At 47.4% G+C, this 17932-nt stretch overlaps 1 protein-coding gene across 1 annotated transcript in view; it reads left to right on the forward strand.

The window, feature by feature from the left end:
* Positions 1-13671, forward strand: part of ARPC2 (actin related protein 2/3 complex subunit 2) — a 31694-nt gene extending 18023 nt beyond the window's left edge. The window contains 6 exon segments of the mRNA NM_001190239.1: positions 515-701; positions 1709-1802; positions 7719-7845; positions 9377-9477; positions 10059-10159; positions 12964-13671. Coding sequence (NP_001177168.1) covers positions 515-701; positions 1709-1802; positions 7719-7845; positions 9377-9477; positions 10059-10159; positions 12964-12988 — 635 coding nt within the window. The 3' untranslated portion in view covers positions 12989-13671.
* The last annotated feature ends 4261 nt before the right edge of the window (positions 13672-17932 follow it).

Raw genomic sequence — 17932 nt, forward strand, 5'->3', positions numbered from 1 at the left:
TGACCTTGTTGGCACTTGGCATGTTCAACTATCAGAGAAAAATATGTAACTCACATCTAGCTTGATAGAGTATTCAAGCTATCAACTGTGCCTGAAATACTAAATTTCTAATCAGAGTTCCCTGATTATAAGTTCCTCCCATTCCATATTTGTAATTGGTCATCTTTAATATTGATTCACATTTTTGCATAGCATTCGTTAGTTTATTTCTGTGTGCGTGTGTGTAGTAATTTTACAAGAATTAAGGTTTTATTTCACCCCCTTTGCACTGTGAGGTAGATAGGAATGGAAGGCATTCTACCTGGGTTAAAGTACAGACACTGAAAAGTTCCTTTATGGCACAGCAGGTTAAGAATCCAGTGTTGTCACTTCAGCAGCTTCGGTCGCTGCTATGGCGTGAGTTCAGTCCCTGGCCCAGTAACTTCCACATACCATAGGTGCAGGAAAAAAAAAGTACAGACACTGAGACAAAGTAAAATGTTTATAGAGCCTAAAAGGTTTTTTTCCCTCCCAGGCTATAATGTCTCTTTGCTCTACGACCTTGAAAATCTTCCTGCGTCCAAGGATTCCATCGTGCATCAGGCTGGCATGTTGAAACGAAACTGTTTTGCCTCTGTCTTCGAGAAATACTTCCAATTCCAAGAAGAGGGCAAGGAAGGAGAGAACAGAGCAGTTATCCATTATAGGGATGATGAGACCATGTGAGTATAGAATTTGGTCCTGAAGCCTGGGTGTGGCTGTCACATGCCGAAAGATTCAGCTAAGTCAGACCTTAAACTCTATTGTGTGAATCCTCCCATGTATCTTTCCATAAAATTCTTTAAGCCAAGATGTAAGAGGTAGCGGGGCATGAAAAGGCCACTTCTCCTAAAGTTCCAGATACTGAAAAGTTGGCAAAAGATGAAAAGGGAATCCACTGCTGTCCTTAAAGGTACACCATTTTGAGTCCCTCCAGTAATACAGCAGATAGTCAGCAAGCAGAGGGTGACTGTGTTGTTGCAGCTCTTAGGTTATCTACATACTGTAAATCTCATAGTATATAAAGGAATACATTTTGGAATTCCCTCGTGGCTCTGCAGGTTGGGGATCTAGCATTGTCACTTCTGTGGTGTGGGTTCGACCCCTAGTTTAGGAACTTGTGTATGCCACAGGCGCAGCCAAATAAGTAAAACTGAGCTTTTGGAGTTCCCATTGTGACTCAGCGGGTCTAGAGCCCAACTAGTATCCATGAGGATATGGGTTCGATCCCTGGCCTTGCTCAGTGGGTTAAGGATCCGGCGTCGCCTTGAACTGTGGGTAGGTCACAGGCACAGTTCAGATTCTTAGTTGTTGTGGCTGTGGCTTGGACCAGCAGCTGTAGATCCGATTCGACCCTAGCCTGGGAACTTCCATATGCCTCGGGTATGGCCCTAAAAAGCAAAAAGTAAATAAATAAAGTAGAATTCTGAGAATTATTAATTCAAGATTTCATGTCATACTGTATAGACTCGTTAATCATAACATTGACTTTGGGTGATTTTCATCTGCTTCTCCTTGGGCATGCATTTATTATACTGACTTACCAGCCTTAAATACTTAGTGTCACTGGTACATCTTATTTTATGAATTTAGACATTTATAACTTTACTCTCTGGCTTCGGTTGTAGGTCAAGCTTGACAAAACCTTGTTCTGATTCTGTACTTAACTCATGGGTTTTGTTCCCCTCAGGTATGTTGAGTCTAAAAAGGACAGAGTCACAGTAGTCTTCAGCACAGTGTTTAAGGATGACGACGATGTGGTCATTGGAAAGGTGTTCATGCAGGTATGGAGCAGACATCTTGGGGGGGAACCATGGCTGATGACCTGTACCTTGGCACCAAAGCATACCATAAGCATAGAAAAGAACTGGCAGCTCTAATGATGCTGAAACTTATTCAAGACTTCATTAAACAGTTCCCATCAAATTCACTGATTTTTTTTCTTCTTAGTGGCTTTAGCCTTTTGCAAGACTGGACTAGAGGACGAATTGAATATTAAACATACTAACAAAGTGACAAAATATTAAGCATCCTTTTTGCCATGAGGTCTTTGATTTAAAGTTTGGCCACACTTTCTACCCTCTTCAAGTTTCTAGCAAGGTCTGTTCTTGTCTTGGTTTAGTCCTAAAGTCTTTTCGAAATGGAGTCTAGAGAACATTCTTAAGTACTAGGTAACACATTAGTAGGGTAGAGTTGTTGACCTAAAAGTGAAGAGAATGGGCCTGAGTTTGACCGAGGTCACCGTGGAGTATCTCCCTCTGAAGGAGCTCATCCACGAAGGAGAGTAATGGCGTTTAGCAGGACATTTTGTAATTAGATTTCTGGTGCCCTTGGGCTCAAGTCAGAGATAATGCACCACTGTTACTTTGTTGTGCTGTCTGCTAACCAGTTGTTGGCTTTTGGACATGAGACCTCATTGGTGAAGTGGTATCCTGGCTGGTTTCTTTTGAGATGGCTCAGCATTCAAATCTAGTACAGTGGTTAAATTTTCCAAAAACCTTGTACATTCATTTTGTTCCTTGGCAGAGTGAAGAGATTTAAGAACTCCAGGACAGGAGTTCCCATCATGGCTCAGTGGTTAACAAATCTGACTAGGAACCATGAGGTTGTGGGTTCAATCCCTGGCCTCACTCAGTGGGTTAAGGATCTGATGTTGCTGTGAGCTGTGGTGTAGGTCGCAGGCACAGCTCAGATCCTGCATTGCTGTGGCTATGGTGTAGGCCGGCAGCTATAGCTCTGATTAGACCCCTGGCCTGGGAACCTCCACATGCCGCAGGTGCTGCCCTAGAAAAGACAGAAAGACAAAAAATTAAAAATCAATTTTTTTTTTTTTTTAATTCCAGGACAGAATCTTTTTTGCCAAATAGAGTTGAAAGATAGTTTTGCTTAAATACAGTGAGGTTACTTTATATGTAGCCATTCTGAGTGGCTGAGGGAATCTTTAAAAGTAACTTCTTCATTTTGATCCAACTATAGTTGCTTTTTGCGTCTCGGCAAATTAACCAGAAACTCTAATTTTGTACGTCTTTGTGCAGAAAAGTTAGAATATTGATACAGCATTTGAGAGTATTAAACTTACCAGAGAGAGAGAGAGAGCTTGTGTGTGTGTGTGTGTATATACATGTATATAGAATATAGATATGTACATCTTGGGTACTAAATGTAAGCCTCAGACAGGCATTTCGTATGTTTTTAGGCAGAATCGACAGGGGAATTAAATGCAGTAGCTCAGAAATTGGGATAAATCCAGACTGACGAGCTAATTTTAAAAGCTATGAAGTATATATTTAGATTTGGCTGGTTTTTTACCAGTCTTGTTCCATTTTATTCCAGGCAACGTCTTAACTTATGTTTGTACTTTAAACAGATCTTATCTTGGAGCGTGTACTGGAGATTTGCTCCTTAGGAGAATTTTGCATATTCTTTTTGCACATGCATTTAAGTTCTCCCTCAAGGTGCATGTGGTAAGGCCTTGTCTAAAAAGGGAAAAGAGGGAGTTCCCACTGTGGACAGTGGGTTAAGAATGCAGCTACAGCTGGAGACGTGGATTTGATCTCCGGCCTGGCACAGTGGGTTAAAGGATCCAGCATTGCCACACCTGCAGCACATGTTGCAGCTAAGGCTTGGATTTAATTCTTGGCCCAAGAACTTGCATATACTGAGGGTGTGGCCATAAATAATAATAGTAGTCAATTAAAAATAAATAAACAAAAGGGAAAAGAAAGTCTTCATTTTTGCACTGACAGTGTCTCCAGTGAGTGACAGGCCTGGCACCACGTGAAAATGCTGTGCTCGGGAAGCCATCTGCCTTGCCTCCTTCTCCAAACTCAAAGGCTGGAGTAATTTATTTCAAATGATTGTAGAAACCTGGACTTATTTTGCTGGATTTTCTCTCCAAAATAAATCATCTGAGCATTGTCCTGGGCCTCCTTCTAGGAGAAAGGAGAACAGTGGATGCCTAGCACAGAATGTTGGGCTCGGGGACACCATCTGACGTTCCTTATGGTCACCAGTCTGATTGCCGTGGGTCTTGGTTTTCCCATGTCAGTGTACACCTCCAGCCTGGTCAGAACCCATGATCCTTGCTTTGACCATTTGGTAGGCAGACTCTGAGGAATCCTTACTGCCTTCAGGAAAAAGACAATTTCCATTCCCCACACACATGAGTGTCCTAGTGCTCAGCCTTGGGGCATTATCTTTGTCGCTTTTAAGCTGAGCTCTAGAGAAAATCTAGTAGATGTCATCGTTTCAGTGCTTTATTTCTTAAAAAGGAGTAGGGACAGTATTTACCCTTTCGGAGATTAGTGTATGGTGAACAGGAATTTTTTTTTTCTTGTATTATTAGATTTTTTTTCTTTTTTTTTTTCTTTTTTTTTTTTTTTTTTCAGCTTTTTAGGGCCACACTTGCAGCATATGGAGGTTCCCAGGCTAGGGATCAAATCGGAGCTTTAGCTGCCAGCCACAGCCACAGCAATACCAGATCCTTAACCCACCGTGCGAGGCCAGGGATGGAACCTGCATCCTCACAGATGCTAGTCCGCTTCATTTCCGCTGAGCCACAATGGGAACTCCCTTGTATGGCTTTTAGATTTTGAGTCTTAGTTAGAAACTCCTTCCCTCCTGCAAGGTTATAAAGAAATTTACCTGTATGATTTTCCTGGTGCTTTTATAGTTTCATATTTTACACATAAATCTTATTATCTGTTTGGGGTTTCTCTTGGTATATGATATGAAAGATGGATTCATGTTTTTTTCTAAGTGGCTACCCTATGGTCCCAGTAGCAATCAGTTATTTAAAAGCCCATGTTTACACTACTGATTTGAGATGCTACTACCTTTATCATATACTAAATGTCTGTATACATTTGGGTTTATCCTGAACTTCTGTGGTAAATTTTGCTTTGCTGGAAGAGAGAAATAGTATTGTGATGCTGAAAAGACATCCTGCTTGTGATGGAACATGATGGAGGATAATATGAGAAAAAGAATGTATATGTGTGTATTACTGGGTCCCTTTGTAGCAGAAATTGACAGAGCATTGTAAAGATGGCTAGCTGGAGGGAGAAGAAAGAGGCAGTGTTGCTAATATGTATATGACAGAGACACTAAGGAAAACAGAGGGCTGCTGGGCTGGTGGGTTGGTTGGCTTTTCAGTGCCATGTAAGAGGAAACCAAGGAGAAGCAAAGACATGAGATTGCCTAAAGGATAGCCCAGAATCAGAAGCATATTGTTCACCAAATCTGAACTGTATCACTTTCCATATACAGAACTGATGAAATGCTGCCAAGACACCACAGGTTTACAAATACCCCATCTGGTTGTGAACATCACATGTACCAAGGAACTGGAGCCTTCAAGGAGCTTACTAAACACAAGAAAATGCTGGCAGACAGTTACTATCTGTTCTGTTTTCTTCCCCAGGGCTAAAGAGGAAAACTGATAGAAGTTAGAAAACCTCCCACCCCACTTTAGAATGAAAGGTATTTTCCAGAGAAGGGCAATCTCAGAAGCTTTTCTGCTTTAAGAATTTCCGTTTTGGGAGTTCCCGTCGTGGCGCAGTGGTTAACGAATCCGACTAGGAACCATGAGGTTGCGGGTTCGGTCCCTGCCCCTTGCTCAGTGGGTTAACGATCCGGCGTTGCCGTGAGCTGTGGTGTAGGTCGCAGACGCGGCTCGGATCCCGCGTTGCTGTGGCTCTGGCGTAGGCCGGTGGCTACAGCTCCGATTCAACCCCTAGCCTGGGAACCTCCATATGCCGCGGGAGCGGCCCAAGAAATAGCAACAACAACAACAAAAAAAAAAAAAGAATTTCCGTTTTGAATGATCTTGGCTCCATTGCTACCTCTCCAAATATTTTTTCCTTTGGGGAGCAAAATTCAAAAGGGAGCTAACCTTAACCCAGTGATGTTAATCTGTTTCCCACCAACCTTTAGAAGCCACACAGTGGGCTCAGAAGGCGGCAGGGTGGTGAAACAGGTAAGATTCCAGACTCCTGAGCATTCGACCTTCTCATGTCTCATCCTTCCTTTGCCCCTTGAGAGCTTGCTGATGAGTGTGTATTCTTTGACCAGCAAATGGAAAAATAGTCCCTACCCTTCCTAAGTCAGCTAGGGTAGAGGTGCTTTCTTTCATTCGGCAAGCCATGTGCTAGCAGCCTCTCTGAAGGGCAGAGGACTAGATACCGAGATGAATAAAAGCAGGATCCTTGGCTTGAGAAACTCAACCTGGTAGGGACACCAGATGCATTAACAAATAGTAAAGTATTGCGGTAGAGGTTTGTAGAAAAGACATGAGAACCCCAATGGGAAAACTGCCAGCTGCCCTCAGGCTCCTGGAGAAGGTGTTATAGAAGAGGTCTTGTCTGAGCAGCAGTAGAAGAGCACTGCAGACCAAACAGCTGTGTGGCATGCTCTCAGTACTCTTAAAACTTGGAGACCTTGGAAAGCCCTTGGTTCCGTCCTTCTGCCATCACTCCGAATCATCCGGTTCTACTGGCATTGCTGGCAAATCTAGTTCTGTACTTGCAGAGCTGGGTTGAGACAGGGTTGCCTTGTGTCACTTGTCTGCATACATAGGAATGTATGGATTGGGAAAGCTTGAGATTTGGAGATTGGAACACTGGGAGTGGCCTGGTTTTTACATCCTGGGGCATTTTTCTGTAATTTGGTGAGGGTATACACTGTTGTCTGTCTTCTGCCCTCAGGAAGGGCTTCAATTTGGTCTCCAGTTCTGATTGATGAATTCTAAGCAGTAACAGGGTCTAAGCTACCTCAGTGAAGCAAGATGCGAGCAAATGCTTAGAGCCCAGAGCAAGCATGGTATTCATGAAACTGAACAAAGTGGAGGTGGGATGAGAGGAGTGACAAAAATTGGTCAGCTCATAAGGGGCTTTGTGTGCAAAGATTAAATGAGTTAAAAGTTTCAACTTGAAGTCTTAACCATGCTAAAGCCTGGGTTTCACTCACTCTGAAATTTTAAAGATTTCCTGAAAAATAGAACCCTTTTCACATTAAATCAAAAGAAACCGGGAGTTCCCGTCGTGGCGCAGTGGTTAACGAATCCGACTAGGAACCATGAGGTTGCGGGTTCGGTCCCTGCCCTTGCTCAGTGGGTTAACGATCCGGCGTTGCCGTGAGCTGTGGTGTAGGTTGCAGACGCGGCTCGGATCCCGCGTTGCTGTGGCTCTGGCGTAGGCCGGTGGCTACAGCTCCAATTCAACCCCTAGCCTGGGAACCTCCATATGCCGCGGGAGCGGCCCAAGAAATAGCAACAACAACAACAAAAGACAAAAAGACAAAAGACAAAAAAAAAAAAAAAGAAAGAAACCAATAAGCAATAGTCCTTATCCTGAAGGTAATCTGGTTCTCCCAGTGCTTTGCAGTTTGCTGTCTGTGGTCTCCAAAGTGTTTATCACCTCTGTTCTTCCGAAACAAAGACAAAACAAGAGAAAAGGATGGGGATTAACGGTCCTTTTCCTCACTTAGTGAAGATTGAGTACTATGTTATCTCTCCTCTTGGAGTCTGAAGTGCATGGGTGGCAGCCCGCAGTTGTAATATTTCCCATTAAGTGTGGTTTCTTTTTAGCTTCTACTGCTCAGAGGGCTCAGCAGTCATACCCATAGGGCGAACCCCAAAGCCTAAGTTGCTATTCATCTCACACCCCATTCTCTTCTGGTTCCTTTTTGCTTCATCCTGGCAGGAGTTCAAAGAAGGCCGCAGAGCCAGCCACACAGCCCCACAGGTCCTTTTTAGCCACAGGGAACCGCCTCTGGAGCTAAAAGACACTGATGCCGCCGTGGGCGACAACATCGGCTACATTACCTTCGGTGAGTGGCGGGCTTGCACCTTGGTGCCTTTATACTGCAGCTGAAGGGGTGAGGGGGGGCCAGGCATACCAAAGTGTACCTATTGCCGTGACTGTAGCAGGTGAGTCACGGAACACAAACACAGTTTGTGTGCTATTTTTACACAGTAAGTATTGTCCTTTTCTCCCTGTTTTTCTTAGATCCTAAGTTGGAAAAGGAGGTAGCGATGTCCAGTGTGAGGAGTTAGGGCTGAGCATTGCTCAGCAGCTGGATGGGAACTCTGTCTTTTGGCATTTCTTGTGGTTTTTGCTCATTAGGCCAGATCTCCAGCCCTGATTCACTTGCTCCACTTTCCCTGTAAGAGTCACATCTTCTCTTACGGTTGCCCCAGCTTAGCGAGCTGGCTCATCAGGATAACTGACAGGCTAGAATCTCAGCACCTTCACACGCTGCACCTGAGGCCACTAAAATGTCTCCTTCTGTGACGTTTTCTTTAGTTCACCTCTGTGCTGAAGGTGCATCAAGTTTATCAGAGATGAGCAGATTGATTTACCAAATTTCATTAAATCTAAGCTACATATTTTTTTCCCATTACTCCCTTGGACGGTGGGACACAGCTTATAGTTCACAGCCTGTCGCAGTTTAATTGGCAGCATCTCTTTATGGTACATACACTGATGGTGAATTTACAGTCATTAGCATCTCAGAACCTCCACAGTGTAGTTATATCCTAGTCTGGTGCTCTTTTCTCTTCAGGGTGGTTCACATAGGGGTCCCATCCTTTCTTAGGAGGCATTCCTTTCCATTTCAGCAAAACTGTGCTCAAGGATTTTGCTGATGGTGAGACCACTGAGTAGAGTAGGTGCAGAAAATAGAAGGGATTCCAAGAAGCCAGAGGGCAGGGGTGAAGGTCTGCTTAGGTGCGGGGCTGAGTGACTACATAGAACTTTGGGGGGTTGGGGTGGCGGGAGGGGCTTTTCTCAGCCCCCAGCCCAAGCAGCGTCTCCTGCCCACCCTCATCACGGAGAGCTCAGATCCTTCTCCCTTCATGTATTGCTTTCACCAGAGGCTACGTGATCATCCCTGAGACCTAGTTTCTGTGAAGGTTTTTACTCTGCTTCAGCACCAAGGACCCAGGAAGACAGGCAGGCTTGGTTCTCCAATCCTGACTACTCCATGGTCCATGCAGCTAGCCGGTAGTGTCGTCTTCCAAGAGACTCTGAGCTGCAGAGGCGGGAGCTAGTAGGTGTGTGGCAGACAGAGTAGACTTTAGAACACACACAGCCCCAGGCTCCAGGCCTGCCGCAAACACCAGCACCAACCAAGCCCTGTCCCTGGGAGCCCTGGTTTCCGGCCACGGCCTCATTGGTACTCCCTGCCAGCTGCCTGGTTGTGAGGTTATCCCTCCCTCATCTCAAGGAGCAAACCCTGACAGCTTGGGCACCGGGAAACGAGTAGATGGTCCTTAAGCGGGGAGAGACTATAGGTTCCTGGTCTTCCTGCCCTTTGGCGTTGGTGTTAGACGCTGTTGCCTTGTCTGTGCCCCACCCAGTGCTGTTCCCTCGCCACACCAATGCCAGTGCTCGGGACAATACCATCAACCTGATCCACACGTTCCGGGACTACCTGCACTACCACATCAAGTGCTCGAAGGTGAGTGAGAGCTCCCACAGCACCTCGGCGCCTTTGTTCTGGTCATTGTCTCCACCAGAGCTGATAATGTAAAAAGTCATCTCTGTAGTCTGGGCTGCTGCTGTGAGTTCTACATAGGTGTTTCAAGAGGCTTTGGGAAATCTGTTGGAGTTTCCGTTGTCGCCCAGCAGTAATGAAGCCGACTATTTCCATGAGGTTTCAGGTTCAATCCCTGGCCTCTCTCAGTGGGTTAAGGATCCTGCATTGCCATGAGCTGTGGTATACGCCACAGATGAGGTTCATATCTGGCACTGCTGTCGCCGTGGTGTAGTCTGGCAGCTGTAGCTCCAGTTTGACCCCTGACCTGGGAACTTCAGGTGCCATAGGTGTGGCCCTAAAAAGAAAAAAAAAAAAAGATACCTTTCTTCATCTCTCCTTCCTCCCCTCCCGTAGCAGAGAGATGAATATATGCTTCCTTGCATGGTCCTGTGTCAGCCCCCAGGGTGGATGTTCCCAGACCTTCCTGATAATTTCTGCCAATGAGAGAAAAGCTCTTTCTAGAACATGATTCTGCTTCAGTAAACTGTTGTGTTTGCCCCCAGGCCTATATTCACACACGTATGCGGGCAAAAACATCTGACTTCCTCAAGGTGCTGAACCGTGCACGCCCAGATGCCGAGAAAAAAGAAATGAAAACAATCACGTGAGTAATGCCATCCTCCAGCGGGACCACCTTCCTTCCTCAGCTCTCCCAGCAGGAGGTAGCGGGTGTCAGTGGCCCAGGTGTCTGGGCAGGAGCTGTGTGGGAGGTAGGCAGGGTTGGGCCTGTAGCTCCTGGCCGACTGAAGAGGGGACGAACAGGTTTTCACTTCTGAATGGGTTTCCTTGTTTCCATATCTTTGTGAGCAAGGAGAATGGCAGCTAAGAAAAACACAGGGGGACCTTTTTACCAAGATAACCTGCGTTTTCGTTGGGCCTGAGTTGAGAGGTGTTCTTTTTCTTGGTATTTCTTGGAAGGGTTTTTGTTTTCATTTTTGTTTTTTTGTCTTTTAGGGCTGCACCTACAACATATGGAGGTTCCCAGGCTAGGGGTCAAATCGGAACTGTAGCACAGCAGCTCAGGATCCAAGCCGTGTCTGCGATCTACATCACAGCTCATGGCAGCACTGGATCCTTAACCCACTCACTGAGCAAGGCCAGGGATCGATTCTTCGTCCTCATGGATGCTAATCAGGTTCGCTAAGCACTGAGCCACGACAGAAGTCCTTGGCAGGAATTTTTCATGGACAGAAAGTTGCCTTTATCACGGATGGAGGTGATGAGGGGAGCTCTAAAGGCTGTGAGGTTTTGCATGGGGGAGGCCCATGTGATCTAGGGCCTGGATTTTTTTTTTTTTTTTTTTTTTTTTTTTGCCTTTTTTTTCTAGGGCCACTCCCGTGGCATATGGATGTTCCCAGGCTAGGGATCCATTCAGAGCTGTAGCTGTCGGCCTACACCACAGCCATAGCATTGCCAGATCCGAGCTGCATCTGCAACCTGCACCACAGCTCACGGCAATACTGGATCCTTAACCCACTGAGCAAGGCCAGGGATTGAACCCTCAACCTCATGGTTCCTAGTCAGATTCGTTACCACTGAGCCATGACGGGAACTCCTAGGGCCTGGGATTTAGGTCTGTGCCAGGTGCCAGATCTTGGGTCTCCCTCTGGTGAAGTTAGACAGTCCTGTTCTCCAGATAGAGTAATAGGTGCTGAACTGCTATCTTTGGTGCCCATTGAATTAAAAGCCTTGAAGTGAACTAAGCCTCCCTTGACCCCTCACAGCAGTGCACTTGCCAGCACTCAGGGAACCTTTGGTGGATGTGGTGTGCCTAGGGCTTATGGCCCCTCCCCTGGCCTGTGAGGCCTCTCCTGCCAAGCTAGTTTCTCTGCCATCGAACAAGATGGGCGAGTTATCTGACTCTTGGTTGCTTGAGCAGAGGGTTTTCAATCTCAGAAACATTAGACATTTAAGTCACCTTCTTTGGGCTTTAGAGACTGCCTCTTTCTCCTTAGGAAGTTGGTACCAGAGACCTTTCTCTGTAGCAACACTGACCCCTGCCCAGAGCCAATGGCATGTTCAGCCCATAACTTGAGCCTCTGCTTAGAGAGAGGTGTCCACGAGCCATGGCAACGCAGTGGCAGCATCATTCCTTCTACTGTGCAGCTTCGTGGCATAGCCTATAATGTGTGGACCTCCCAAGATAGGGAGGCAGGGGACGGTGTGTGCCCTGGGTGACACATGCTCTTGGCTGCCCCTGCAGGACCTTGCCTCCTTGGGGTTTTCAGATTCCCCTTTCCACGCTTGCGTCTCTCACCCATACCACTCTGGTGACATTGAGTGTGAGGCAGCTAATTTAATGCCATTTTCAGGGCCCAGTGGAGAGGCAGGCCATTCAGTAGAGGCTTGGAAGTCAGCCAGCAGCCAGCTACAGCAGAAGGCAGCCTGACCTGGCCAGCCTGTCTCCCTCTGCACAGGAAGGCTGGCCATCATCCGTAATCACGGGCTGTCCATGTCCCCTTCAGCCCTGTAACCGCCCGTCCATTCAGGAGAAGAGCCCACCCGGCAGCCACTGCCATTGCCTGCCAGTGGGCTTCTCCTCTGCCCTGTTCCGCAGCCAGCAGGTGGTCTCGGGGGTCAGTGCAAGGCGAGTGCCATGGATGGGAGATAGGAGAATATGAGTCCTTGGAGTGAGCAGATCACCATAGCCCTCCTCCCTGACACCTAGGGAGAACACTGTGCCCTTTTCTGTCCTCTGACCTCTCTTTGGCAGAGGTGGGCCCCAGAAAGGAGACGGGGGAGCAGACACCCTGAAAACCAGCTCACGTTCCCAGAGGCTTCTTTACCAAAGGCACACCCTCCGTCTTTGGAACAAGCCTGTTCTCAGAGTTGGCCCTTTTGGGGAAATGCTGGGTGGGACAAGACACCACAACTCAGGAGCCCAAAGTCAGGCAAGCATCCTGTTATTGAGCACAGTTACCACGTACAACATGGAGCACTGAGAACCTTAGAGGCTTGGAGGGTTGCTTCTTTGAACATCCTACTTTGTGGTGAAAGATCTAAGGAACTGCTGTCCACTAGCCCAGAAAGGTATCAGCTGTATAGAAGGACCTGGAATTCTTGACTGGGAAGAAGGTTGAGCCCAGTCTGAAACCGAGTAGATCTAGGCACCCAGACGCTCTGAGCAAGTGACTCTCCTGTCTAGCTGAGTGCATTTACTGTCCTCCTTGGGCTTAGCACAGCCAGCACCTGGTACCCTTAGGTATTCAGTAGGGAGGAAGAGCTGATGGTCCGTTGCAGTGAAAGCTGGATCTTAGCCTGTGCCTGCAGTTCCTACATGCCTCTGCCTGAGGAACTTCTGCGCCCTCGTGTTTGCTGTCTCTTCAGGATCCCATCCCCAGCCCAAGTGTGGGGTGGAAGGAAGGGTGAGCAGAGACTGGTGTTCACACTTCCTGTCTGCTTTCGCAGGGGGAAGACGTTTTCATCCCGCTAACTCTTGGGAACGGGAAGAGGAAGCGACCGGCGGCTGAAGGCTGGAAGACTTGCTACTGGATAATCGTAGCTTTTAATGTTGCACCTCTTCAGGTTCTTAAGGGATTCTCCGTTTTGGTTCCATTTTGTACACGTTTGGAAAATAATCTGCAAAAACGAGCTGTGCTTGCAAGGACTTCATGGTTCCCAAGAATTAAGAGGAAAAAAAGGAATTCCACTTGATCAACTTAATTCCTTTTCTTTATCTTCCCTCCCTCACTCCCCCTACCCTCCCCCCTCTTTTCCAAGCTGTTTTGCTTTGCAATATGTTACTGGTAATGAGTTGCAGGTTAATGCAATCTTAACTTGTTTTCTCCTAAGTATTTGAGTTCAAAACTCCTGTATCTAAAGAAATACGGTTGGGGTCATTAATAAAGAAAATCTTTCTATCTTACATGAGAATTCACTGGGTTTCTAGACTGTGAGTCTGCAAACCTGCACCAGAAAAGCTGAGGTTCAGGACACCCCCTACCCCGCCCCACCCCCACCAGCCTCCCCATAGAAAGAATGGCTTGCTGTGAGCTCTTAGTTGGCATTTCTGAGTAAACTTGAACATGCTCACATTAGAGCTTGGTTTGCTAAGTCTGTCCAGCTGTGACTGAGAAGCTCCCAGGACAGTGATACGCGCTTTTAAAGTGTTCTATGGGAGTTCCCATTGTGGCGCAGCAGAACAAATCTGACTAGGAACCATGAGGTTTTGGGTTCGATCCCTGGCCTCGCTCAGTGGGTTAAGGATCTGGCGTTGCCGTGAGCTGTGGTGTAGGTTGCAGATGTGGCTCGGATCCTGCATAGCTATGGCTCTGGCGTTGGCCTGCAGCTGTAGCTCCAATTGGACCCCTAGCCTGGGAACCTCCATGTGCTGCCACTGTGGCCCTAAAAAGGGAAAAAAATAATAAAGTGTTTTCTGGCTTATTCTTTTATCATGAGTAATGTTTAGCATTTCCCCAAATGTGTTCCACGGTGTTTATGTTTCTGCAGAAAATTTAGGTCTAACGCACACAACTGGCTGCAGTTCCTTCCTCACACAATAGCCCGAAACACTGGCACTACGCAAAATGCACTTTGCAAGAGAAGCTCACCTCATAAACAGGACAGAGCCTAGCAAGATATGCTGCCCCCACTGATCCTTGCAATACAGTTGGTTCAGGAGGCTTGCCTGGTAAAGAGTTAGGAGAACTTCAGGGGCACCTGAAATGGTTGAGGGTGACCCTAGTGGGTTCTACCTGCTTTCTTTCCCTTGTAATTTGTCTCCATCAACCTCAGTGTGTTTCAGACTGATTTGTGACCTGTTAATGAAGTCTCCTGACATTTTTATTTCCTCAGATGTTGAGATAATTGTAGGTTTACTGCAGCTCTTAAGAAATGATGCAGAAATCCTGTGTACCCTTCCCCCAGTGGTAATATCTTGCAAAACTGTAGTACAGTGTCACAGCCAGGAAGTTGACCTTGAAACAGTCCCAACCTTGCTCAGGTTTCTCCACCTTCAAATGCACTCCTGTATGTGTGTTTGTGTGTGTGTGTGTGCTGTTTTCTGTGCATTGAAGTCACATGTGTAACTAAATAGAGTAAAGACTAATCAGAGTGCCTCATACCTATTAAGGGTAAGTACTGATTTTGAAATACGTCTTTTGTTGTGATAAAGAAAAAATCACAACAGAAATGTTGCTTTGTTGAAAAAAAAAGAAATACATCTTTAGTTAAAGACACATATTGATTAGACTGTTAAAACGTTTTTTGTTGTTGCTTTACAGTGGCATATGGAAGTTCCCAGGCTAGGGGTCAAATCAGAGATGCAGCTGCCAGCCTACACCACAGCCACAGCAACATGGGATCGGAGCCATGTCTGCAGCCTACACCACAGCTCATGGCAACGCCAGATCAACCCACCGAGTGAGGCCAGGGATCAAACCCGCATCCTCATGGATATTAGTCGCATCAGGATAAAAGCAACAGGTCACGTACTCATCCAGGCTTCATCGTACTCTGTTAAAACAAGCTCTTGGAGAGTTCAGGACACAGCTACTTCCCATCCCCTCAACAGACATGCCCTGGAAAGAGCTGCCTGCGGGCTGAGGGGGCTGACCTTGGCCTCCAGGGGAGAGAATTCACCACACCAAGTCTGCCCAGTTTTCCTGGGACGTAGCCCTTCATCACCTACTTTTGGTGGATGGAAAACCAGACTAAATTAGATGTACTAGAGATGGTGACGTATGCGTTCTGTGGCCCAGGAGCTATTTAAAGCTAATTTGGGCTGGAAGCTGGTTTTGCTCTCCTCCGGACTGTAGGACATAACTCCTTGGTCAGTTGGAACTCACTGTATTTTGCCAATAGTGGGGATCAGATTTCTGAAAAGTGCCATAAATGACGAAACCAAAGTTGCTTAAAAAACATGAAGTTATGGAGTTCCCACCGTGGCTCAGCGGAAACAAATCTAACTCGGATCCGTGAGGATGCAGGTTGGATCCCTGGCCTCGCTCAGTGGGTTAAGGATCTGGCATTGCTGTGAGCTGTGGTGTAGGTCGCAGAGGAGACCCAGATCTGGTGTGGCTGTGGCGTAGGTCCTCTAAGCCTGGGAACCTCCATGTGCTGTGCGGCCCTAAAAAGGCAAAAAACAGAAAAGAAAATATGAAGTTAGAAAACAAAGAGGCACTATGTATTTTTTGCAGCAGTAACTCGTAAGGAATTGTCTTAATTCCAAGATGACGTAAAAACCCATGCTGGTGAAATGCCCCCTCCAGACATGCTCCTTTGTCCGTGCCTTTTCCCGGGCCCACTTAGCTCTCATCTCAAGGACTCTCCATCCCCTTTCTGGACAAAGACCCACACTAACTTCAGCCAGAGTACATAGAATTGCAGGAGGAAGTCTCAACATGAGGGTCAGCACCCTGAGGGGCTGAGGGCTGTGGAAAGGGGGATCTGGTCTTAATCGCTGCTAATTGGCTCCCCTGCCCTAAGGTTCATGTCTGAGAGGTAGAGGTGTCCTTGGATACACTCTGGAGAGGTTTAATCAGAGCTCCAATGGCCTTGTCTTCATTTGGAGATGCCACCACCTATCTCACAGGGCTCTTAGGATACAGAGCAGATAAGTACGCGCCTGTCATATTGTAGACATTTATAATGCCTATAATTATAATTGATAATGCCATCTAATAAATCTTAGTTACATTCCTACACTCTTGAGGGGATCGGAAGTGGCAGGACTGCTGAGGAAGCCAAGTCCAGCATAAACCAAGGTCATTGTGTCTTGGAGTCTTCTGGGTCCTCCCCCAAAAGAGCTGGTGTTTTTCACTGCTTAATGGCCCGCAAACTGCAGGGGATTGGAGAGGGAAGGCTGGTGTTGAAGGGATTCTCCAAGTTTGGATAAAGCGGGACCTGGGCGAGTTAAGAACGAGGAGCTTAGTGGGAATGCAGACCATAGCAGGAAGTGGGAGTGGGCCCAGGGGGCGGGAAGTTGAAGCTGGGAAATGGAAGTCACATTAGCTGCTCCTCAGCCCTCCTGCCCAGAGTTGATGCTCAGCAACTCCCTTCCGCCTCATTGGGAATGGCGCAGCGGGTTGAGAATCTGGCTGTGGCCATAAAAAAGATAAAAATAAAATCTACTTTAAAAAACAAACAAAGTAGTCCTGATGGACCCTCTTCCCAGCATTTACAGAGGCGCCTGGATTGGCGCCTGGGGCTATTTTGAGTTCAAGCAATGCTGCCCCCTTCTGGGGATGGCTAAAAGCACCACAATTTCTGGGACTCCTGGGGAGACCTGGACAATCTGTGTTTCTTTCTTTATTTATTTATTTATTATCTTTTTGCCTTTTCTCAAGCCGCTCCTGCAGCATATGGAGGTTCCCAGGCTAGGGGTCTAATCGGACATGTAGCCACCGGCCTACCCCAGAGCCACAGCAACGCAGGATCCAAGCTGCATCTGCAACCCACACCACAGCTCATGGCAATGCCAGATCCCCAACCCACTGAGCAAGGCCAGGGATCAAACCCGCAACCTCATGGTTCCTAGTCGGATTCATTAACCACTGCGCCACGACAGGAACTCCGACAATCTGTGGTTTAACAGGAAGGACCAGGGTTTCTTCTGCCCATATAACTGACTTAGGACTTCCTGAAGCCAGGACCCTGGCCAGGATGGTCACAGGATTTTGTCCAGAGCCCTTCAGAGGCTCCCAAAGGCTCATCTGCTGTTGCCTAGGGGGAACATTGAACAGCTCAAGGAGGCCACCCAGGTCTGCAGGATCAGCGGGATGGAGCATCTGAAATGGGCAAAGGGGAGAAGGCTGAGTCGGTACCAGGGATCGATGAGACACAGAGGAACTGGATGATCTAGTAAGGAGGAAACAGGGCCAAGCAGCGGACGGAACCAGGCTCCCCGGCTCCTGCTCCCTTAGTTGTCCTCTTTACATGTCATCCCACACGCAGTGTTTAGACAGAGCTGTGAAGAAGAAACACAGACATCCTGGATCCTGCCATGGAGAGGCCAGGGCTGGGAACAAGAGGAGGTCTGTTTATTCCTGGCGATCTGATATCCAAGGAGGCCCACTCCCACTTCTGCCAGACCCCAGGCTGAACTCTCCCAGAGCCTCTGACTTCTGCCCGACCAGATAGCATGGGCCGAGGGCCGTCTGCTGGAACACAGCACCCTCCCGCCCACCAGCTCCCTGGAGGATGGGCTGGAGGCTGGATGCTTTCCTCTTTCCACTGTTTGGCCCAACAGAGGTCCTTGTCTCCAGGAGCCCTGACTGCTGTGCAGGGTTGGCAGAGCTGGGCCTCTCAGGCCTCCAGCCCTCAGGCCTGGGTCTCCCCCAGCGAGCACAGAAGTCCCGTTGCTTTGCCTCTTGGACCAGGAGGTTTTTCTTAATGTCTCACCTCCAGTTTTCTTGCTGCAGTTTGAAACTGTTCCCTC

This window comes from Sus scrofa, chromosome 15 (assembly GCF_054392235.1).
Source record: "Sus scrofa isolate SSC_HxYL_T2T_F1_AM1 chromosome 15, Sscrofa_HxYL_maternal_Yorkshire_Landrace_v2.0, whole genome shotgun sequence".
NCBI lineage: Eukaryota > Metazoa > Chordata > Mammalia > Artiodactyla > Suidae > Sus > Sus scrofa.